Genomic DNA, 23,395 nt, shown 5'->3' on the forward strand with positions numbered 1-23,395 from the left:
GCCTGTGTGTCTTGCTCACAATACTCCTGTTAATATATCCGATAATATCTGCTTTTTTTTGCAACAGCGACACATTGTTGACTCATATTTAGCTTGTGCTCCACTCTGACCCCATGATCCCTTTCTGCTGTAGTCACTCCTGGACACTCACTTCCCGCTTCATACGTGTGAAGCTATTCCTTCCTAAGTGGAGGTCTTTGCATTTGTCCTTATTAAACTTCGTCCTATTTATCTCAGGCCATTTCTCCAGTTTGTCCAGATCATTTTGGATTCTGACTCTATTCTCCAAAGCAGTCACAACCCCTCCCAGCTTGGCATCATCTGCAAACTTGACAAATGTACTCGATATGCCAATATCTAAGACATTGATGAAGCTATTGAACGGAACCGGTCCCAAAACAAACCCCTGCGGAACCTCATTTGTGGACAGCAAGGGTGCTCATTGCTCAGCGTAAGGATCTGCAGAATAACAGTGGCAGCAAATCAGTTCTAGCTTAATGATCAAGAAACTCACCAATAACTGCTGTGAGCTGGTGTGTATTTACAGCTCTGTGTGCAGACACTCCTGTGCTGTTAAATGCAAGACTGTCCTTATGCCGTCTTCTCGCATTCCTCCTATATTATCAGGCAGTGTCTTTTTGGTACAGGAACTTAAAATAAACCTGAACTCCCCAGGGATTCCTTAAGTACCTTTGAGTGGCTACGTTGTTTCCTTGGGCACAGGCTTCGCAGCCTTTGGAGAATGCCTGAAACACCGTGAAGTGGAAATAGGGTTTAGCTTTTGATCTCAGATGAACAAGGAGAAGGAAGCTGCCTATTCCAGCCCTGGGCCAACATGCTAATTCAGCAGAGAAGTCTGCCCATCGGATGCCTAGGGTGCAAAAACCGGATGGAACATTTGATTTGCGGAGCCTTTGTTTTTATAAACAACACGTTGCAGTGAAACTGCCGGAGGGAATCCAAACAGCTTGGTAGTTTATACACACTGGGCTTTTGTGGTGCGTTGCTTTTAATTCTGACAGATCTTGGTACTGCAGCCCTGTGTTCCTTGTAAGACGGGTGCTTGGGAGGCCGCTCAGTGCTGTGGGCCTACTGGAAGTGCACATCCATGCATGCCTCGGTGTGCAAATCAAAATTTATTCCGCCCACTGATGGAACATGTTAGAGGGGACACTCGTGCTAAAGATTCTCCTCAGAGTCAGGTGCCCTGAGAAATCCAGGTGCTGCCCATCTGATTAGCAGAATGCCCACAGCCGGCAACGCGTGTTTCTACTGGGGGTGCATGTCTGCACATCACAAAATTTATTCTGCCCACAGATGAAAAAAAATGAGAGGGAACCCTGCCCATGGTAAATTCCAGTCCCAGTGAATCCTGCTCCAGCATCTGCAGCAAGCGGCTCAACTTCTGCCTGGTTGCAGAGCAGAATCAGGCCCCTCTCCGTCCGTTGCAGGGGGCTGTGTGTCCTTTTGGGGCCGCAGGGGGTTGAAGGCTAGTGATCCTACTGCTCCACCTTCTCTGGGATCTGTATGCCCCGGCGAACGCTGATGTTTGCATTTGAGCTGCAAAGGGAGTTGAGACACTCTGCCATCAGAAGCCACTGGGCCATGCGTGGCAACTGGCACAGATGTCAGAGACCGGGGAATCTCCGTTCAGCTGTGCAGTCAGCTGCCAGTGCAGTGGCTCTGCTGAGCAGTCCTGAGGCTGTATGTGTCCCTTGCCAGAGGCACAGAGCGTCTGTGGTGAAGCAAATCCTGAGCCCCAGCCACCTGGTGTAGCCATGGTTTTTCTCTCTCTCCAAATCTACCTGTGGGTGGCTGTTCTGCCTCGACCTTTGCAGAATAAAGCCGGGGCTATTCTGAGCCATGTATTTTCCCATCAGACCGTGGGCACCAGGTTGTTTTTTTTAATTGCCTGGGACATTTCACCATCCGCAGGCTATTGCAAGGTCTAAGCGACAAAGCTGAAATGCTGGGAGCTTCTGCTTACTGTCTGGCTGCACCTCCCAGCTGACTCCAGATCACAGGGCGACCTAGACAAAGCTTCGGTGTGTGTGTGTGTGGAGGGGTCACCGGGGTGATTTTATTTTCTGTTGCAGCCACACAGCCGCATGCTGGAGCTTTGAAAGCTGCCAGTCCAAGCTGAGAAAATGGCTATTTGATGCCCTAGCCCAGGGGTCGGCAACCAAAATAGCAAAAAACTCAGTAATTCAAGAGCCACGATGCATGTGAATACACGGTGACCCTTAATAAATAAGGTCAAACCATACTGTTTGTAACCCCTCTTTTAAGAACAACGCACACAACGATTTGTAATGAGATACTTGTTGTTGCAGGATGTTCACAAACTTTTTGCATATTCTGTTTCCTCACACTTCACGTGCGTGTTGGTACCACTGTCTTCCTGCATTTCACTCCTGAACCCACTTGACTTCTGCCAATTTTATTTCACGTTTGCTTTCAGTTTTCTTTCTTAAAATGCGCGTTGCCCTGCACCGCAGGAATGCCGCAAGCTTCCTTTTCCTTTTCGAAATCAAGACTTTATTAGCAACACGAGCCAAACACAGATATGATAGCATATCCCACAATGCACCGTGCATATCAAAGTGGGAGTCATCCAACGTTTCGAGCTCGCCTATCGTTTGCTGTTTAGAGATGAGTTGTTCCTTGTTGGGCTTTTAGACGTTCACCATTTATTGAAAATAATCAGGAGGGTTTTTTTTTCACTTTGCAACTACAGTGTTGGGAGCCACAAAGGAGTCCTTAAAGAGCTAAATGTAGTTCTGGAGCTCCAGGTCCCTGCCCTAGGTTGTTCCTGTGGTGCTCCCCAGTCCCTGCGCCCAGGGGTCCTGGCTGTGTTACCAAGAGCTGACAGGGTTTGATGCAGGAACCTCCCAACTGGAAAGCAGTTCTGTGTTTGCTGTGCAAATAGCCCCTTGCTGCCTGCAGAGCTGTCTTGGAAACAGTTGTGCAGAGGGCTCAGCTGGGGCCCGCTTTGAAGTGCCGGATCTGTGCACCAGACTGTGTGGTCATTATTTTTCCCTAGTTAAGCCCAGAAGTGGTCTCCTGGGGGCCCACAGCAGGGGGGTGGGGGGAGGGAGCAAGGGGATGGGAGCCTTGACTTAGCTGGGTCTTTAAAGCACATCTGGAACAAGTGAGCAGAAAGCACCCTATTCTAGAGACAGCCTGCTAATTCCTGGTCTGTGACCATCAATTGTGTGCCCTGGTGAGCTAATCACTCCTCACACAGCTGTGCCCCCAGCCCTGCAGGGCTTTGCAGCTTGGCCCCAGCCTCATCCCATTCGAGCTGCCTGTTGGATGCTTGTGTTTTCCCTTCTAATTTTACGCCCTCTAATTTTTGCCATCCGTGGGTGGAATAATTTTTGTTGTGTGCACCAAGGCACGTGCAAATGTGCACCACCCATAGAAACACAGGCTGCTGGCTGTGGGTGCTCTGCTAATCAGCTGGGTGGCACCTGAATCTCTCCTGGGCGGCCGCCCAAGTGCTCAGCTTACAGGGAACACCAGTGCCCAGCCGCTGCCAGCATGGCTCAGTGTCTGTAAAGGACTACAGCAAAGTGCCCTCTGTGTGCCTGGCTGCAGTGAATCCAGGTGCCTTTTTGCAGACCCTTCCTCCCACCCCTGTGTCTCATGGACCCTGGGCCTCTGGGATATCCATCCTCCTCCCTACACTGCTGGTCTGCACCAGTGGGCTCCTGCCCTGGCCAGGATAAAGCCTTGTCAGCTGTCTCGGGCTAGGAACATGTGTGCCCAAGCGAGCAGCCACACAAAATCACCCCATGGCCTGTGGAGGGGAATTGTGCCCGGCCGGTCGTTTCGGTTTCTGTGCTGTCCTGGGCTTGGCTCTCGCCTGCCACAGTCAGCACAGAACTCAAGACCATTGCTCCTCATTCTGTCGTCGGTCACCACGGAGAGCTTCCTCTTTGGAACCCACTTTCAGGGGGCTGAAGGCTGCTAGCAAATCCCCCCCTCCCTCTTCTACGCTGGGGGGCGCTGGGTCAGAGAGCGCAGGAGGGAGGGAGGGTGCCCTGTTTTGCTTGTGAGGGTGCTGAGTTTTTGAGGAGCTGCCTCAAACCACCTGGGTGAGCTGGAGCCAGGGAGAGGTGGAACAAGTACCCAAAAAGTTACTTGGGTAGAAGTGCAGCTGATGGAGTCGGGGGCGTATTTAACTGCAAGTTATCCATGTCCCTCTGGAAAACTACTTGAGTAAAAGAACACACATGCACGTCACATCTAGATTGTACTCAAGTATCCAGAAGTGAAAGCAGCTGCACTTTCACTCAAGTAACTTTTGGGGTACTTTCCCCAACTCGGGATCCAGGCTTGTGCTGGCTGCGGGATGCTGAGAGAGCCATGTGGGGCCCCTTGGCTCACCAGGGCTGTGTGCAACCTTCCAGCCAGGCAGGTGGGAACCAGGGAACCAGCCCCTTTCAGCCTCCGCACCTGGTCTTTCCCAGGCAGGTGGGGATCCTTTCCCCTCCCTCCCAGCTGCACAGGAACCAGCCGCGACTGCAGAGCCCTGTTCTCGCTTGGGTGCTGGGCTAGTGGCAGTCACCCCGAGGCCCGTCTGGGGGCTAGGCCCCCTGAACCCCTTTCCCAGGGGTGAGGGCAGCATGGCCTCAGCCCTGATGTGCAGCCTGGAGGAGGCTGAGGCCTTGCATGGGAGCTGAGAGGGAAGGCAGAGCTGAGGGAAGCTTGCTGGGGCGGGGACCAGCTGCAGGCTAACTGCAGGCTGGGAGTGAGGAGGAGGGGGAACAGAACCTGCCAGCTGCAGTCCCAGGGGAGTCGTGCCAGCTGGCAGTGAATAACTAGCTGAAAGCAGCGCCTGTCCTTGAGGACAGCACAGCTCCAGCTCTGGGGCCCTGGGGTTCCTGTCCCTGGAAAAAGGACAAAATACGATACTGGTCTTCACTGGCCCAGTCCAAAGGCTGTCAAAAGAGCCAGATGAGACCCTAAGATTCAAGGTACAGACACCCAGCATGGAGCAGGGGAAGGGCAGGGTGCCAGGACTCCTGGGTTCTCTCCCCAGCTCTGGGAGGGGGGTAGGTTCTAGTAGGTTAGAGCAGTGGGGGCTGGGAGCCCGGGCTCCCGGGTTCTCTCCCTGGCTCTGAGAGGGGAGGGGAGCTGGAAGACGCGTCCCATACAAAGTTATACAAACTCTGAGGTGGCCCCGTGTGTGCCCTGCCGGCCAGAAGGGAGCTGCACTCACAGGGCTAAGAGCCTGCAAATGCCCCTTGCTGGCAGCTGTCTTGCTGCCAGGATGAAGGTGGGTTGGGGGGTGGCGAGAGCCCAGTGAGCTGCCATTTATTGCCACCCCCACCCCCCGCAACACACACACACACACACACAAACACACACTTTGCTCTCTCCCACAGTGGCAAGGGGAGACCCAGGAGTTCTGCCCCAATGCAAAGATCGTGCTGGTTGGCTGCAAGCTGGACATGCGGACGGATCTCACCACGCTCCGGGAGCTCTCCAAGCAGCGCCTCATCCCCGTCACACACGAGCAGGTGCGCTTCCTGGGGCCAGCGGGAGGCGGTGCCCTTGGCCCTGCGAGTGCCAGTCAAGCCCAGCAGCTGGAGGGCTTGCAGCCCATGACCTGTGGACAGGCCTTTCCCTTCCACCTGGTCCAGAGGGAGGGAGCAGGCAGGTCCGGCGAGCAGATGCTCTTCCCTCTGCCCTTGGCGAGCGCTGGGTGTATTCTTAGCACTGAATACTGAGGTAGAGCTGTTACTCTGGGCACAGGCACCAGCAGCTGGTTAGCACCTCGCTGCTAAAATTTTCTTTCCTAGAAGGTGCCGAAGAGACTCCAGCATCTCGCTGGTGCGGTGGGGTGGTGGGGGGAGACAGAAGAAGGGCGGGGCTGCTCGCAGGGGGCGGGACTTCCTGGGTTCCAGCAGGAAGCTCTCTCCGCAGCCTGCAGTTCTCTGCTCCTGCTGGGAGTTAGGGGCTGCTTGCCAGGCTGGCTGCTGCAGCCTTGCAGGAGAGGAAGCTGGCATTTAGCACCATTGGTTGGGGGCAGAGCCCCAGTGCTGAATGCCCTTTATTGGAACAGATCACAGCCCATTGCAGGCTGTTCCACAACTAGCAGTCGGCAAGAGCTTAGAGCAGGCGGCAAGTCAGACGGAGGAAGCAGCTGGCCTGGGCTTCATTGCATCCTCCTGCACTAGGCCACAACTGCCTCTGGACTGGCCTGCAGGTTGGGTGTCCCAGAGACCACATGATGATCCACTCGTTGGCAGGATGAATGCCGCATTGGGCTCGACCCATCCCAGAGCACACATGAGTCACCCTCCCAGCTGGGCCGAGTCCTGCCCGCTGCCCTCTCTGGGCAGCTGAAGTGAGATGCATGGGAATCACCCCACTCTCTTTGACGGGGGAGTTTGACCTGTCTTATTTCAGTGGAGTGAACACCCCACAAGGGGAATATACCCCACTCTGCTCACACAGAGGTGTTTTCCCATCCATTTACGCACACTGCTGCAAGCCACCACATTGAGGTCTAACTGATGCAAAATTGGGTGGCTTGTTTTAACCCTTCTTTACACAGAAACGTGCCCATCTCATAGAGCTGGAATGGACCTTCAGAGGTCATCCGGTGCAGTCTCCTACGCTCACAGCAGGATCTATCATCATCCTTGGCTGATTTTGGAATCTATTTGCCCCAGACCCCTAACATAGCCCCCTTAGGGATTGAGCTTACAGCCCTGGGTTTACCAGGCCAATGCACTAACCACTGAGCTATCCTGCCTCCTTCTTCTTAAACTCCTCTGCAGTTGGATTTAAGCTGACATCAGCCCCTCCACACAGTGGTTTTTCACCATTGATCATCCTGGCTGTGTCTACACGACAGCCCCCTTTCGAAAGGGGAATGCAAACGAGGCAAATCAGAAATGCAAGTAGAGTGCCGATTTACATATCACATGCTTTATTTGCATAATTGCATTTTCAAAGGAGAGTCTTTCGAAAGAAAAACAGCAGTTGAGATGAGGTTCTTTTGAACTAGAACCAGGAGGAAGGGCGCTTTCGAAAACAGGATTTTATTTCGAACGAACCCCGCCGACATTGCTGGTTTTCTTTCGAAAGACTATCTTTTGAAAATGTGATTATGCAAATGAAGCAGGAGATATGTAAATCGACACTTCATTTGCCTTTCCAAGGTCCCTCGTTTGCATTCCCCTTCCAAAAGGGGGCTGTAGTGTCAAGGTAGCCCCTGTCATGGGTTAAACAGCACGACTGCATGCAGTGTTTTCAGGGGTGGACTACGAACCGATGGGGCCCTGCGACAGCACACTCACAACAGCCCCTACAATATATTGAAATATTAACGTGACAATCATTATGCTTTCAAATCTATTCACCCGTCTTACTACGCATGCTGCCTAATAAAATGACACTTCAATTAATTTTAAAAGAAGAACGCCACGACACGTTTCTTTTGCTCTGGTGAAGCCGACTGTTCAAACAAAATAGAGTTATGCCCTTTTGCCCTTGTGTTAATCTGTCCCTGACTCTGCTTTGCCCCGGGCTCAGTCCTCAGCCTTGACTCTTTGACGTTACTGCGGGGCCACTTCTGCATCCATCTCCCAGACGCTGCCAACCTTCTGTGTCCCGGCCCCTCTCTTGCTCCCTGTGGGCTGAAACCTGCTCCCTGTTTCTGGCACCTGCTTGCCGGCGGGGGATATATGAGGTTGTGGTTTTGCTGGTTCTGAGGCTGGTACCTTGCGGTGAGGAGACAAGGTCGCCTGCTGGGCCAAGGGGATGATTTCCGCTCCCCAAGGGGTGGGCAATAATTTTTGATGGGGGGAGTACCCTAGGAATTTGGAAAGTAGGCAAGGGGCCGCACTCGTCCATGCTATGAATGGAGGAGGTGCAGAGTCTGGAATGGAGGTGGGGTGCAGGAGGGAGCTTGGGGGGGAGGGATTGGGTACAGGAGCAGGTGCCGGTGGGGGGTTGGTCTGCAACCTAGGATGGGGGGGGTTGTGACCAGAGATGGGAAAAGTACCCCAAAAAGTTACTTGAGTCCAAGTGCAGCTGCTTTTCACTTCTGGATGCTTGAGTACAATCTGGATGTGCGCGTGTAATTTTACTCAAGTACTTTCCCAGAGGGATGCTGGGGACTTGTACTTAAGTACACCCCTCCCCCCGCAAGCAGCCGTACTTTTCAAGTAACTTTCTGCATACTTTTTCTGCCTCGGGTTGTGAGGTGGGACAGCGGATTGCCGTGCAGGACCTGGGGGAGTGGAGTTGCGGAGAAGGGACGGAGGGTTCAATTTATGTGGGGCGGAGAGGAAGAGGGTCTGGAGCGCCAAAGGCAAGATCTGGCCAGGAGACTTACCTGGGCAGCTCCTGGCCAGCAGCCCAGCTGAGCCCTGAGACAGGCTGAGAACTGCTGCCTGCTCCGTGGGGCTCTCTGCTCCAGATGCTGGAGAGGGTTGGAGTTTTCTGCACTGCTCCCTCCTGCAGCAACATCTCTGAACCCCTGTTGGCCGGAAGCTGGCCAGTGGGAGCTGAGATGCTCTGTAAGGGGATGGGAGCGCCACATGATGCCTCCCCATCCCTCCCGCGGCATCCAGAGTTGAGAGCCCCAGGGAGCAGAGGGCCACTTCCAGCTGTGCCTTTAGGCACATAATAAAATTTATTCTGCCCATGGATGGGAAAAAATCAGAGGGTCGTCTGGCTGGGCTCTCAGCAAACCAGCGCCTGAGCGCTGCGCTCCTGAATCACAGAATCACAGGGCTGGAAGGGACCTCAGGAGGTCACCTAGTCCAGCCCCCTGCTTCAAGCAGGATCAACCCCCACTAAGTCATCCCAGCCAGGACCTTGTCCAGCCGGGACTTAAAAACCTCCAGGGATGGAGAATCCACCACCTCTCTAGGCAACGCATTCCAATGCTTCACCACCCGCCTGGTGAAGCAGTTTTTCCTAATATCCAACCTACACCTCTCCGTCTGCAACTTCAGATCATTCCTCCTTGTTCTGCCATCTGACACCACTGAGAACAGTTTCTCACCCTCCTCTTTACAGCTCCCTCTCAGGAAGCTGAAGGCTGCTATTAAATCACCTCTAAGTCTTCTCTTCTATAAACTAAACAAGCCCAAATCCCTCAGCCTCTCCTCATAGGTCTTGTGCTCCAGCCCCTGAATCATTTTTGTTGCCCTTCGCTGAACCTGCTCCAGCAAATCCACCTCCTTTTTATACTGGGGGGGGGGCAAAACTGAACACGATATTCCAGATGTGGCCTCACCAGTGCCGAATAAAGAGGAATAATGACTTCCCTAGATCTGCTGCCCGCTCAGGAGGCCGGTCTGACCCGGCGCCCTGGCTGGTGCCAGCAGCTGCCGCACAAATCCCGCTCTCTCTCCCTTCCCCGCCCCTAGGGCAGCACGCTGGCGCGGCAGATGGGCGCGGTGGCCTACGTGGAGTGCTCCGCCAAGGTCTCCGAGAACAGCGTGCGGGACGTCTTCCACGTGACCACGCTGGCCTCCGTGGGCAGGACGCACAAGCACCTCAAGCGCAGCGACTCCAAGCGGGGACTGAAGCGGGCATCGCACATGCCCGGCCGGACGGACTTGTTGAATGACACAGAGATCCGGAAGGACCGAGCCAAGAGCTGCTCTGTCATGTGACACCCCTCCTCCCCGGGCTGTCAATAACGTGTGTGTGTGTGTGTGTGTGTGTGTGTGTGTGGGTCATTTCGTGCAGGCGCTGGGCTTGGCGCTGGCTGCGGCAGCCAGGCTGCCTTCCCTAGGCCTTTTCCTTTCGTCTCCAGGTCTGACGAGGCTCTCGCTGCAAATCAGGGTGCCTGGGACTTCCTCCCCCCGCACCCGCCATGGAGACTTCTGGATTGGCTCTTGCTGGGCTGACTGCTTGGGGTACAGGGACCGCTCAGCCGAGGTGCTGGAGGGGCGGCGGAGGAAGGGGGCACGTGCAGGGGACTCTCCCGTGCCCAGGTCTCCCTGCCTCTGTCCCTACCCGCGCAGCGCACGTGGGGCGGGTGGTGGGAGCTGGGGCGGAGGCCTGGTGGGGGGGGAACTTGGAGGAACTGTCAGTGATGGAGTTTGCTGGGGCTGAGGAAATAAATCATACGTGTGAATCTCCCCTGTCCGGCATTCTCTCGTCCAGCATGAGCACCTGTCTTGTAGGACCAGAGAGTCCCCGGGCTGGGAGGAGGAGGGGCCAGCCATGCCAGCGGCAGGAGCCCAGGGCAGGGCAGCTGCAGCTGGGCTGGTCGCAAGTGGGGGTGGGGGCAGCAGCAGCAGCAGCAGGGGGTCCTGGCGAGGAGCAGCAGCGGGGAGCAGTGGCCCGAGCTGGTAAGCTGGGAGCTCATTGCTGGGGCTGGGGAGGGGTGGGTGGTGCTGGAAGCCAGCAGCTGGGGAGCCTGCCCGGGGGATAAGGGGGTTGGGAAGCCGCAGGTGACAGCCGGAAGGGGAGCCTGGGAGCAGGGGCTGAGGCCAGCAGGGGTGCAGAAGTGACCACCCTGGCCCAGCGAAATCCCTGGTCTGGGCTAGCTCGGGTGCTGGATCGGGAGGTTGAACCTGTATCTCAACCCCCCCCCCACCTCAAAAGCTTTTAGGACCAGAAGCAGCAGGTGAATCAGCAGAAGGGAGAGTTGCTGTAGGAAGCAGCAGAGCTGGGTGAGGGAACTGGGAGGGAAAGGCTCCCTGGAGTGTACTGTAACCTGTGTTTCCTGCAAGCTGAGCGCTTGGGCGGCTGCCCAGGAGAGATTCAGGTGCCACCCAGCTGATTAGCAGAGCACCCCCAGCCAGCAGCCTCTGTGTCTAAGGTGGTGCACATTGAACATGATGCAGTGCATGCAACAAAATTTATTCCGCCCATGGATGGTAAAAGTTAGAGGGAACCCTGACTGGGTTTCTTAGCCAGCCCCGAGCAGAGGACAGAGCTAATTTGCCCCTTCCAAGACATTGGTGAGATACCCAAGGGAGACCTGGCCCCAGAGAAGAGGTCAGTCCCAGCTGATGCACCTCGTGAGCTGTGCTCCCCTTTAGCAAGCAGGATGCTATTCGGGAGACGGCGTAGAGAGGCTGACAGCCGGGCTAGTAACTCTATTCCGCCCCGCCGTGGGCAGCTGCAGCTTGGTAACACGCAGTGTCCGACGAAGCAATCCGCAATAATGACCCGAATCCTGTTCTCTAGCCATTCCCAGCCACCGATGTCGTGCATGGCACCTGTGTTTGTTTGGTTTGAATACACAAACGGATGTGCTCGCCCCCCCGCATCGCCCCTGTCCCCGGCGGAGGGTGGAGCAGCCTGCCTTGCTAGCCCCCTGTAACCGGCCTGCTCCTGCCGCCTCTCATTGCTTCTAATGCCTTCAGTGACGAGCTGACCTTTGACTTGATGTCACACAGACACTTTAAGGGAAAAAAACACCAACCTCATGGCTAAGGCCCATTGGTGTGATGGGCTGCAGGCACCTAATAAACAACGCCATTGGAAAACAGAAGGTGCCTGGCTTTGTGTCTTTGTAATGAATGGAACAGCACTGCCCCCCCCGCCCCGTCCCTTGAAACGGGCTCATCAGGTCGGTCCTGGTGGCATCGCTGCCGTTGTTTGCACACACCTGGGCCTGGCGCAGGTGAGAGAGGCAGCACGTTAAGCTGGGCAGCCGTGTGTCCCCTGAGCTGGGAAGCAGGGCCAAGAGCCACCACAGCCCCCAAGGGAAGGTGGGAGGGGGGACTGGCTCTGTGCCTCCAGAAGGGGCAGGGCCAAGGGTGCAAGGGGCGGGGCCAAGAATGGAAGGGCGGGGCCTAGGACAGGCAGCTGCCCACACTGCAGTGCTTCCCCCACCCCCAGAGCAGTGCTGCCACAGCACTTCAAAGGCCCCCAGAGCGCCATCTGCCTTTGAAATGCTCTGTCCTGGGGCAGCTACCCCCTTTACCCCACCCCCCTTGGTGGGCCTGAAGCTGAGTGCTTGGGTGGCTGCCCAGCACTTTTCTCAGCCCTGAGTTTTATATTCTGAGCCATTGCTGCAAATGTTAAATAGCATCAGACCTAGGACCGATCCATGCAGTAGAAACTCACCCCATTTGACCTCAGTTCTCTGGTGCGGACTGCTTTTTGAGGTCTCTCAGGCAGCTCTATATCAATTTCACAGGTGCTTTTCTGGCAGTGTATAATACTTTATTTTTTAGTCCAAATGTCTTGGGACTAAATCAAACACCTTGGAAACGTCTGACTGTATTACATCTACCCAGTCTCAGAGGGGTAGCCGTGTTGGTCTGCAGCTTCGCAAATAACCCACAGTCCTGCTGCACCTTACAGACTCACAGATTTACCAGGCAATGAGCTTTTGTGGGTAAGACCCACTTCAGTTAGCCTTGTGGGGATTCCTCCAGCAGTGAAACCTTTTAAATCAAGAGTAGATGTTTTTGTAAAAGATACTCTGCAGCTCAAGCACCTCTCTTGGACTGGAAGCAGGAATTGATTCCAGGAAGGTTTATGGCTTATACTACGTAAGACGTCAAATGAGAATAGAGGATCACAGTGGTCCCCTCGGACCTTCGAGTCTATGAACTTATCAGCCAAACTTGCTGTCTCATCAAAGAATGACCAATTTCCTATAAAATCATGTTGACTGACACTAATTATATTCCCATCCTTTAATTTAATAGTAACTAAATTCCATATCAGCTTTTCCGTTATTTTGTGTAGGACTGATGTAAGGTTAACCAGGACCAATATAAGGTTAGCCTATCATTTTCTGAGTCATCCTGCTTGCCCTTTTTTAATACTGTTGCAAAGTTAGCACACTTCCAGTCTCCTGGCATTGCCCCATTATTACACAATTTATTAAAAAATTGCCATTATCTGGCCAGAAGGTTCCTCAGCTGGCTCTTTTAGAACTCTTGGCAGCATATTATCCGGGCCTGCTGATTTAAAAATATCTCTAGCAAATGTTGTCTAACATCCTCCTTTGTTACTAATGAACTGCTATCTTCATATGAGATGAATACCTCATCCTGCTTCTTTCTAAATACCACTGAGATACTTACTGAGCAATTCTGCCTTTTTTGCAGCATTATTAATAATTTTGCCATCTCTGTCAAGCAATGGGCCAATACCACTGCTAGGATTTCTTTTGTTCCTAACATACTTTAAACACTCTTTCTTATTCTCCATAGCCCTGCCAGCCCTGGATTAGGGTTGGAATAGATGACCTCCTGAGGTCTCTTCCATCCCATATCTCCTATGATTCCATGAATCTATGATTTTTTTCTTCATGTCTTTAGCTACCGATATAAATTGTGTATAGAACTTCGAATCTGTATTGCTTGCAGTCCACTGCCCCTTCTTCTATGGTGTCCTATGTTGCTTTTACCAAGTGACATTGAAATCAAGAGAGGACAGTGGGGATGGCCGGGCCACGCTCTCATAAAACCATCATCCAGCAGAGCCCAGAACCCGCAAGGAAAACACAAAAGACGACGACCTTGGACAACGCAGAGAAGGTCTGCTGAGCCTGAAGGACAACAACTGGGGTACTCCTGGAGCCAGCTAGAAGTTTTGTCCCAAGACAATGACCTATGCTTCATGTGGAGAACAAAGGTTAAGTAGGTAGGTAGCAGATAGGTATGTTGCTTTTCAATTTCTAATTGCTGCCTTCACGTCACTGTGGAACCAGAATGCACTTTCAGCCAAAGGTCTCTTTCTTGATTGATTGTATCAGAGGGGGAACCGTGGTAGTCTGTAGCTTCAAAAACAATAAGAAGTCCTGTGGCACCTTATAGACTAACAGATATCTTGGAGCATAAGCTTTGGTGGGCAAAGACCGGCTCCGTCAGACGCATCTGACGAAGCGGGTCTTTGCTCACGAAAGCTTGTGCTCCAAAATATGTTAGTCCATAAGGTGCCACAGGTCTTCTTGTCTTTTTTTGATTGTGGAATTGTAGCTTTTTTTGGCTATCTCGTAATTACTTTTTTGAAGAACTTCCAACTTTCATTCATGTTTTTCTGTGCTAATGTTCTTGTCTTTGGGAAATTAGCCCATCTGAAGCACCAAGCCCCTAAATGACAGGTTGGGATTCCTTTTTTGCCCATATTTGAATGTACTCAGGTCATTATCTCTGGTCCCCAGGCAACCAGCAACTTCCAGTGAGTATTTCATAAAGCCTCCTGCTGTGCTGTCTCATGGATCGTTATCAGCACAACTGATAAATAAATCTCTGATCTTGGGCATTGTATGACCCCCAGTTGTATGAAGTATCTTGTATAAGAAATGGAGTTAAAAAGCTAGCACAATTCTCATTTGGGAAGGGCCAGTCTTACCCATCTAGGGAAGTATAGATGAGTACCAAAAACCTCTTGGGCTCTCGCTTAACTTCTGCATCAGGCGGGAGAAAAAAGCCTGACTATAGAGGAAGCTGGGGAACATGCCTGGGGCGTACATCACAGTAAATGGGCTCTGGGACAGAGAGCAGGCACAAGGAGTCGGCCTCTCAGTCAGTTTTCCCTGTAAGCTGAGTGCTTGGGTGGCCACCCAGGACATGTTCAGGTGCAGCCCAGCTGATTGGCAGACCATCTACAGCCATCCACAGCTGACAGCATTTGTTTCTCTGGGTGGTGCACATCGGCACATGTGTTGGTGCACTAAGCAAAATTTATTCTGCCCATGGATGGAAAGCAGATAGAGGGAACCCAGCAGTCAGTACAGAGGAGCCAGGGGCTAGTCAGTGAAATTAAAAGGCAACTCATTGAAAAAGGATCAAAGATCACACAATGAGTGGGTGACAATGTCAGACGAAGAATTCCCAATGCCCCTGCCTAGCGGTCACCACCTGACCCTCCAGCCTCTGCTGCAAACACAGCACTTTTCGCGTTCCCTTCAGTTAATGAGAAAATGCTGAATCTGGACAGGGCTGCTGCTGGCGCAGAGCCATTCATCTATCCGAGCGCGGCAGCAGCTCTCCAAGCAAATGGTGATGCTTCCCCTTTTTCTCAGGTCACTGGTGCAGAAAGATAACTCAGCCCTTAGTGGTGCCAGCCACTAGTGTCACTGTGAGCGCAGAATTGCTACGGGGCTATTTTACAAACCATAACTTTCTGGGCTCTTCCTGTTTAACAGTCCAGCAGCGATGGAGAGGAGTGTGACACCCCATACTGGAACTAATGGCCAGTGTGGAGCCTTGAAGACCATTTATCAGCAACCAGCTCAGCTGGCTCCTCAGAGGGCAAAGCACAGAGATGTTAAAGCCCCTGAATGGGAGGCCTCTGGTATCCTTGCTCATTCTCAGCAGCAGGCTGGGGGAAGGAACCGTGATTCTTCCCAGCAGCAGTATATTCCCTGTAAGCTGAGCGCTTGGGCAGCTGCCCAAGAGAGACTCAGGTGCCGCCCAGTTGATAAGCACAGCGCCCACAGCCGGCAGCCTGTGTTTATTGGTGGTGCACATCCCCACATGCCTCGGTGCATATAAAACTTATTCCACCCTTGGGCGGCTGGGAGTGGCGATTAGTGTGCTTCAGAGCTTGCTGGGAGACCCATGCTGTGCCAGCTGCGCCGGTGAGTTGCAGGCGTCCAGTTACAATGAGGGGGCTGAGGACTGCTGGCGCTGGGGGAGGGGATGGGGATATATATGTTGGGTGGGCTGGGAAATTATCACAAGTGCTGAAGCGCGCCATGTGGTGCTAAAGGTTGCTGAGCACTGATTGAGATCTACATCAGGGCTGGGAAAAAAATACGGCCTGGGCCACCAGATCCCGCTGGGGTTGAGCAGGGAGCCTCATGCAGGCTCCCTTCCGGCTCTGCCCTGCGCCCCACATGGCACTGTGGAAAAGTGGGGAGAAGAGTCACATGCGGCCCCTGCCCTTAGCACAATTCCATTGGCTGGTTCCTGGCCAATGGGAGCTTCCTGTTTGAAGCACTCCCCTGCCCTCCTCTCAGGGCTATTCCTAGAGGCCCCGGCTGGGCAGGCAGGGAGTCTGCCTAAGAAACTTGCTGAGCTGCTGGCTGGGAGTTGTCCTGGTAAGTCTCCCAGCCAGAGGCTGCCTCTGGACCGCCTCCAGCCCTCTGTCCCCACAATCCTACCCCCTACCCCACGTAACCCTAACCCTCTGCCCCTTCTCCTGCCCAGGTCACAACCTTCTCCTCCTGACTGTCACATGCCACACCCCTGCACCCCCTCCTGCACCCCGGGTCACAACTGCCTCCTGCACCCAAACTCCCTCCAAAACCCCGCCCCTGGCACCGCAGTCCCTTGCCCCAAGCTCCCTTCTGCATCCAACCTCTGTCCCCAACCCCGCACTTCATAAGAACATAAGAACATAAGAATGGCCATACTGGGTCAGACCAAAGGTCCATCCAGCCCAGCATCCCGTCTGCCGACGGTGGCCAATGCCAGGTGCCCCAGAGAAGGAGAACAGAAGACAATGATCAAGTGATTTATCTCCTGCCATCCATCTCCTGCCCTTGTTATGAAGGCTAGGGCACCATACTTTACCCCAGCTAATAGCCATTTATGGACCTAACCTGCAAAAATTTATCAAGCTCTTTTTTAAACCCTAATAGAGTCCTGGCCTTCACAGCCTCCTCGGGCAAGGAGTTCCACAGGTTGACTGTGCGCTGTGTGAAGAAAAATTTCCTTTTATTAGTTTTGAACTTACTACCCATCAATTTCATTTGGTGTCCCCTAGTTCTTGTATTATGGGAAAAGGTAAATAATTTTTCTATATATATATCACGGAAGCACGCGGCCCTGGACCACTTTCTAGTCTCTAGGTGAACCCCCCGTCAAAAACGATCTCCCCTTCCGGAGCTAGATAGTGTGTGGCCCTGCCATGAGGGCGGGAGAGTGGGCTCAATGACCTTTCAGAACTACTGTTCTCTGATTCTGTTGCTGGCTTCTGGTGCAGCCGTCTCTGTTGGGTCTCAGCGGGTTGCTCACCTGTGGGCTCTGCTTTTGGGGACAGCGGGCAATAGGTGTTACTCTAGCCAGCAGTCACCCACTGACTCCCCATCCTCCTGCAGCCTGCGGCCGGCATCAGGTGATTCACGCCCCCCACCCCCTGTCCTGGAGCTTCTCCCTTGTTGGCCCCTGACATGGGCTGGATGCTTAATCTAGGGCTTTGCCACTGAGTTATTTGTTTGATCTTTAAAACGTTTCTTCTTCATTAATAGGCCACAATTTACGACCATTTAAAATTTAAAGCCCATCCCCTGGTTCACTGGCTGCATTTTACACGTGGGAGGCTGGGGGTCACCAGGGGTCATGTGAACTTTTCCCTGTAAGCTGAGCCCTTGGGTGACCACCCAGGAAGGATTCAGGTGCTGCCCCGCTGATTAGCAGAGCACCCACAGCCATCAGCCTGTGTTTCTATTGGTGGTGCATATCTGCACCCGCCTCAGTGCACATAACAAAATTTATTCTGCTCATGGATGGAAAAAGGAGAGGGAACCCTGGTGATGTGGCCCCCTAGATTTTAACTGCTGAAGCTGGGTGACCTCACTCTGCTCTTCCCCAGGGGTTGCCTCTGCCTACACAGAAGCTCAACCACAGGCTCTGTGTTTGCTCTGCACCAAGCACGGCAGGGCCTTGGTCTGGGACGGGGCTCTTAGCTGCTACAGTCATACCAATAAATACTGCCAGGAAGGCCCATGCTGTGCTAAGTCAGGCTGCTGGGAAAAGCCCTGATTGGGACAGGTGAAGCATGTGGCTATGCTGCCGAACGGGGGCTGGGAGGCACGTTGATGGCTTCCGAAGACCCGGAGCAGCACACGTGGCCACCCTGGGGAATCTAATCTGAACAGGCCGTTCCAGCTGGGCTGACCTTTGGCTGGGGTGAGATTCCCAGAAGGTCGCACGGACTTTCCCTGAACTTGTTTTCGGAATGCTCTTTCCTCGCTGAGCCAGCCCCGGTCTCGCCGGCACCCCCCACTCCCCTCCTGAGCCTGCTCCGCCGTGAGAGACTGCAGCCAACGCGCTGGATAGCGCAGAGGTGACCTGCCTGGGCGAGGGCCCACTGGGCTGTCAGCTCTGATGGCCAGACCTCTGCAATCCAACTGCACCAGGGGTCAGAGGGCAGGAGCGGCGGCCCCAGACCTAGTCAAAATGACCCTCATTCAGGGCTCCTTGGGTGGACTGGAGAGGTGAGGGGGTCACAAACAGCTTTGGGGCAGTGGCAGAGCTGAGCTCTGTGACCAGAGCGAGGCAGGGAGGGTGATGGTCACATCCTGCCTGTGATGCAGCTGTTTATTTCAGTCTCCAAATGGGAGGCGGGGGGCTGGGAGGGCCCTGCTGTGACCAGGCAGGCAGTTGGCCTTCCAGCCCATTCCCTTCCCAGAGCATGTAGTGCCCAGGCCCCGAGGAGTTTAGCTGCCGCCAAAGCAAGGCCTTGACATGCCAGAGGGAATCTGTCTGGTCATCGGTTAACTCCCTCAGTGCCGGTGTTGACCGCCCGCCAGCAAGACACCATTTCGTGGTGCAAGCACCTGGCAAGCCAGGTACATTAGGCAGGGCTGAAGGGGTTAATAATGCAGCCAGCCCAGAGTGAAACGTCAGGCATGAGTGCAACTGCATAGGCAGGTCAGCCATTGTACAGGGACCCCGATGGGAAAGCAGACAGCTCCTTCGAGCTCTAAGCAGCCTGTGGTTTGAGAGATACCCTCTCTGCTCATAGTATAGGGAGCACAGACTGGCCACAACAGCTGTGGAATTCTTCTGGCCCTGGGAACAGTGATCCTCAATTTTAATGTCCATGAGCGGAATAAATTTTGTTGCGTGCACCAAAACATGTGGGGACATGCACCACCCACTGAAACACATGCTGCCCGCTGCAGATGGCTGTGGGCGCTTCCATGAAGGAGACAGGCTCAGTCTCCTCTGGAGTTTGCCCCAGGAATGGGAGGTCACCAGAGATTCCCCCAGAACTATCCCCCAAATCTGCCCGGTGCACACAGCAACTCAGTCAGCCCAGGGAAAAGGCAAACACCACCAAACAGATGGGATGAATGGAGCCCACATCCGAAAGGCTGCAGCGGAGGGAGACACAAAGCCTCTAATTAGTGCTTGCAGAAAAAGCAGCGAGCGCAGGTGGCTTGTCTAAAGAAGCATTTCAGTGCGGTGGGGAGCAGTGCCCTGGACAACCCAGCCCCTGCAAGCGGGGGCTGCGGGAGAAACAGTTTGCTCTCCTGGCTGGTGCCGCATAAGGAGAAATGTGCCACTTCTGCTCTCAATGGCGTTCTAGACTAGAGCAGCTACGGCCGCCCTTCCCCAGAGGCTGAGGGCTCACCTTGTGCCAGCCTCAGAAGTCCGTCTACCAAGGAAGGAGCATTCCTGTGAGCACAGGGGAACAGCCCTGCACAGAGTGTGTGTGCAAAGAGGGGGGTGGGCCACCTGTGGGGGCCAAATTTCATAAGGTGGGGGCAGAGCACAATCAGCTGCTGGGTCTCAGGCTTGTCCAGCTGATTAAAACTATTGAAATCGGCGACTGTTTTTATGTCTGTGTATTCACCTTTCTATACTGATTCCTAAAGTCTCTACAGTCTGAAGATTTATTTTCTTACACGTGCCGAAGAGGCTTTTTTTTTTTTTCTTTTTGTAGCACCCAGAGGCTCTGAGACCTCATCTGGGGCGAGTGAAATCTCTGCTCTACAGCCTCAGTTGAGAGCCAGCTGGCCTTTAGCTCATGTGGCAGAGTGCAGGGCTTAAGCCCCTACGCTCGCAGTTCTATCCCTTGTGCTGGCAACCGGGATCTGTCAGCCTTACATTATGAACATACCCAAAACTTCCAGTGGTCTGGATGACATCAGACAGGTTGGGGACTGGGTAGGAGAGGATGATAATTGCAGGGTTGAAAAGTAGCCTGCCATAAAAAGTTTGCTCACCCGTGTCGTGAGTCTCTCAGGTTAGGGTGACACAGCAAAATGATTTAGATATTGGCATAGAAAGTACGCTTAGTAAGTTTGCAGATGATACCAAGCTGGGAGGGGTTGCAACTGCTTTGAGGATAGGGTCATAATTCAAAATGAGCTGGAGAAGTTGGAGAAATGGTCTGAGGTAAATAGGATGAAGTTTAATAAGGACAAATGCAAAGTGCTCCACTTGGGAAGGAACAATCAGTTTCACACACAGAAAGGGGAGAGACTGTCTAGGAATGACTACAGCAGAAAGGGTTCTAGGGGTTATCGTGGACCACAAGCTAAATATGAGTCAACAGTGTGATGCTGTTGCAACAGAAGCAAACATGATTCAGGGATGCATTAACAGGTGTGTTGTGAACAAGACACGAGAAGTCATTCTCCCGCTCTGCTCTGCGCTGGTTAGGCCTCAGCTGAGTATTGTGTCCAGTTCTGGGCACTGCAGTTCAAGAAAGATGTGAAGAAATTAGAGAGGGTCCAGAAAAGAGCGACAAGAATGATTAAAGGGCTAGAGAATGTGACCTGTGAAGAAAGGCTGCAAGAATTGGGCTTGTTTAGTTAGGAAAAGAGAAGATTGAGGGGGGACACAATCGCGGTTTTCAGGTATCTAAAAGGGTGTCATAAGGAGGAGGGGGAAAACTTGTTCTTTTTGGCCTCTGAGGATTGAACAAGAGGCAATGGACTTAAACTGCAGCAAGGGAGGTTTAAGTTGGACATTAGGAAAAAGTTCCCAACTGTCAGGGTGGTCAAGCAGTGGAATAAATTGCCAGGGGAGGTTGTGGGATCTCCACCACTGGAGATATTTAAGAACAGGTTAGATAGATGTCTAACAGGGATGGTTTAGACAGTACTTGGTCCTGCCATTGGGGCAGGTGACTGGACTCAATGGCCTCTCGAGGTCCCTTCCAGTCCTAACATTCTATGATTCTGTGAAATAACTCCTAGTGTCTACACAACACAACCGCCATTTTGGCTTATTTTGAAATTGGTGAATCTCATTGTACAAGGAACAGTGCCTATTTCGAAACAGGCTGTTAAGACAGGCTGACCAGGTCTACACTTGGCCAAAATTTGAAAGAGCCGTGCTCATGGCCAGATCGGAGAATACTAATGAGGTGCTGAAATGAATATTCAGTGCCTCATTAGGAGGCTGCCAGCCGCAGCACTTCGAAAGTTCTGTGTTTTGATCGTGCACGGCTCATCTATCCGGGGGTCCTTTTCAAAAGGACCCCACGCATTTTGAAATCCCCTTATTCCCATTGGCTGAATACACAGTTGAGCTGCGTCTACACGTGCACGCTACTTCGAAGTAGCGGCACCAACTTCGAAATAGCGCCCGTCGCGTCTACACGCGTCAGGCGCTATTTCGAAGTTAACTTCCACATTAGGCGGCGAGACGTCGAAGTCGCTAACCTCATGAGGAGATAGGAATAGCGCCCTACTTCGACGTTCAACGTCGAAGTAGGGACCGTGTAGACGATCCGCGTCCCGCAACGTCAAAATTGCTGGGTCCTCCATGGCGGCCATCAGCTGGGGAGTTGAGAGATGCTCTCTCTCCAGCCTCTGCGGGGCTCTATGGTCACCGTGGGCAGCAGCCCTTAGCCCACGGCTTCTGGCTGCTTCTGCGGCAGCTGGGGAACTATGCTGCAGGCACAGGGTCTGCAACCAGTTGTCAGCTCTGTGTATCTTGTGTTGTTTAGTGCAACTGTGTCTGGGAGGGGCCCTTTAAGGGAGCGGCTGGCTGTTGAGTCCACCCTGTGACCCTGTCTGCAGCTGTGCCTGGCATCCCTATTTCGATGTGTGCTTCTTTGACGTGTAGACGTTCCCTTGCTGCGCCTATTTCGATGTTGGGCTGAGCAACGTCGAAGTTGAACATCGACGTTGCCGGCCCTGGAGGACGTGTAGACGTTATTCATCGAAATAGACTATTTCGATGTCGCAACATCGAAATAAGCTATTTCGATGTTGGCTGCATGTGTAGACGTAGCCTTGGAGTTATTTCAGCTGATAGGAATAAGGGGATTTCAAAATGCACAGGGTCCTTTCGAAAAGGGCCCCGTGTAGATGAGCCACACGTGATCGAAAGCAACACTTTCAAAGTGCCACGGCCGGCAGCATGGTAATGAGGCACTGAATATTCATTTCAGCACCTCACTAGTATTCTCCGATTTGGCCATTAGCATGGCCCTTTCGAAATTTTGGCCAAGTGTAGACCTGGCTGCTATGTTTACACTAGTGAGTGTTTTTGAAAAAGCTAGGGCTCTTTCAAAAAATCCTGCAGCGCGTCTACACACAAAATACGCTCATTCGATATGAAATCGGAAGAACGCAGCACTTTTTCCGGCAGCCCTCTTCCTCTCTCAGATGAGGAAGAGCGCCTTTTTCCAAAAGATTCTTTCAGGAAAAATACCTGTCGACGTGTCAGGGACCCTTTTTTGAAAGAGCAGTCCTTGTGGCACCGGGTTTTTCAATTCCTGGCCTGTTCTTTCGAAAGAGTGGGAGCTGTGTGGATGCTGTCAAAAGAGCAGATTGATTTTTTTTCAATCTGCTTTTTTGTGTGTGGACACACTCTCTCTAAAGAAGTTTTTCGGGAAGAGATCTTCTGGAAGAACGTCCTTTGAAGGATCGCTGTAGTGTAGACGTAGCCAAAGAGATAGAAGGGATATCTGTGCACAGGCAAAGAATTAACAACAGATGATATAGTTATCATTGAGGAAAATGAGGAGAAGCTAGCGAAAATAGTGCAGGTGCTAAACGAAGAAGGGAAGTGGTATGGACTGATTATGACCATTGATAAAACAAAACCAATGGTATTTGGAGATAAGGAAATAGGAAGGAAGATCGGTGTTGATGGTATTGAACTAGAAAATGTAGAGAAATTCACATATCTGGGGAGCAACATAACATATGATTTAGACTGTAAGAAGGAAATAGCGACTAGAATAGCGAAAACAAGGGCGAGTTTGAAGGTGATGGATAAGATCTGGAAGAGCAAAGCGATTAGCTTAGGATTCAAGCTGAGCGTCTTGAAAATGTGTGTATTCAGCAGCGTGTTGTACGGATGTGAGACGTGGGTGATAACGAAAGATTTGAAGAGGAGGATATTGGCGTTCGAGAGGAGTTGTTATAGAAAGATTCTAAGACTAGGATGGATGCAGAAGGTCACCCATGAGGAATTATATAGAAAGATACAGCCAAAAGAGAACCTGCTGCAGAAGGTTATAAAGTGGAAGCTACAAGTATTTGGGCGTATTTGCAGAATGAATGACAGACGAAAAATCAAGACCCTGGTATGCGGCGTAATGGATGGTTCAAATAGGAGAGGCAGACCCCACAGAGAATGGATGGATGATATAGTAGATTGGTGCGGAGCTAGTCTGTGGAAACTAAGCCACTCTGCACTGGACAGGGAAAGATGGAAGGAAATAGTGAGAGAGGCATCAGACACCGACGGGCGCTGAGCCCACGGTTATTGATGCTGATGCTGATGAAAGGGAATAGCACCTA

General features: G+C 52.6%; 1 protein-coding gene and 1 long non-coding RNA gene across 2 annotated transcripts in view; one reads left to right on the plus strand and one right to left on the minus strand.

Moving 5' to 3' along the window:
* RND2 (Rho family GTPase 2) overlaps positions 1 to 10,316 on the plus strand; it is a 40,196-nt gene extending 29,880 nt beyond the window's left edge. The window contains exons 4-5 of the mRNA XM_074978834.1: positions 5,394 to 5,528; positions 9,399 to 10,316. Of these exons, the coding sequence (XP_074834935.1) occupies positions 5,394 to 5,528; positions 9,399 to 9,647 (384 nt within the window). The 3' untranslated portion in view covers positions 9,648 to 10,316. The remainder of the gene's footprint in view (positions 1 to 5,393; positions 5,529 to 9,398) is intronic.
* LOC142002606 (uncharacterized) overlaps positions 1 to 23,395 on the minus strand; it is a 98,375-nt gene that overhangs the window by 39,209 nt on the left and 35,771 nt on the right. The gene's annotated exons all lie outside the window — the stretch shown is intronic.

This window comes from Carettochelys insculpta, chromosome 28 (assembly GCF_033958435.1).
Source record: "Carettochelys insculpta isolate YL-2023 chromosome 28, ASM3395843v1, whole genome shotgun sequence".
Taxonomy (NCBI): Eukaryota; Metazoa; Chordata; order Testudines; family Carettochelyidae; genus Carettochelys; species Carettochelys insculpta.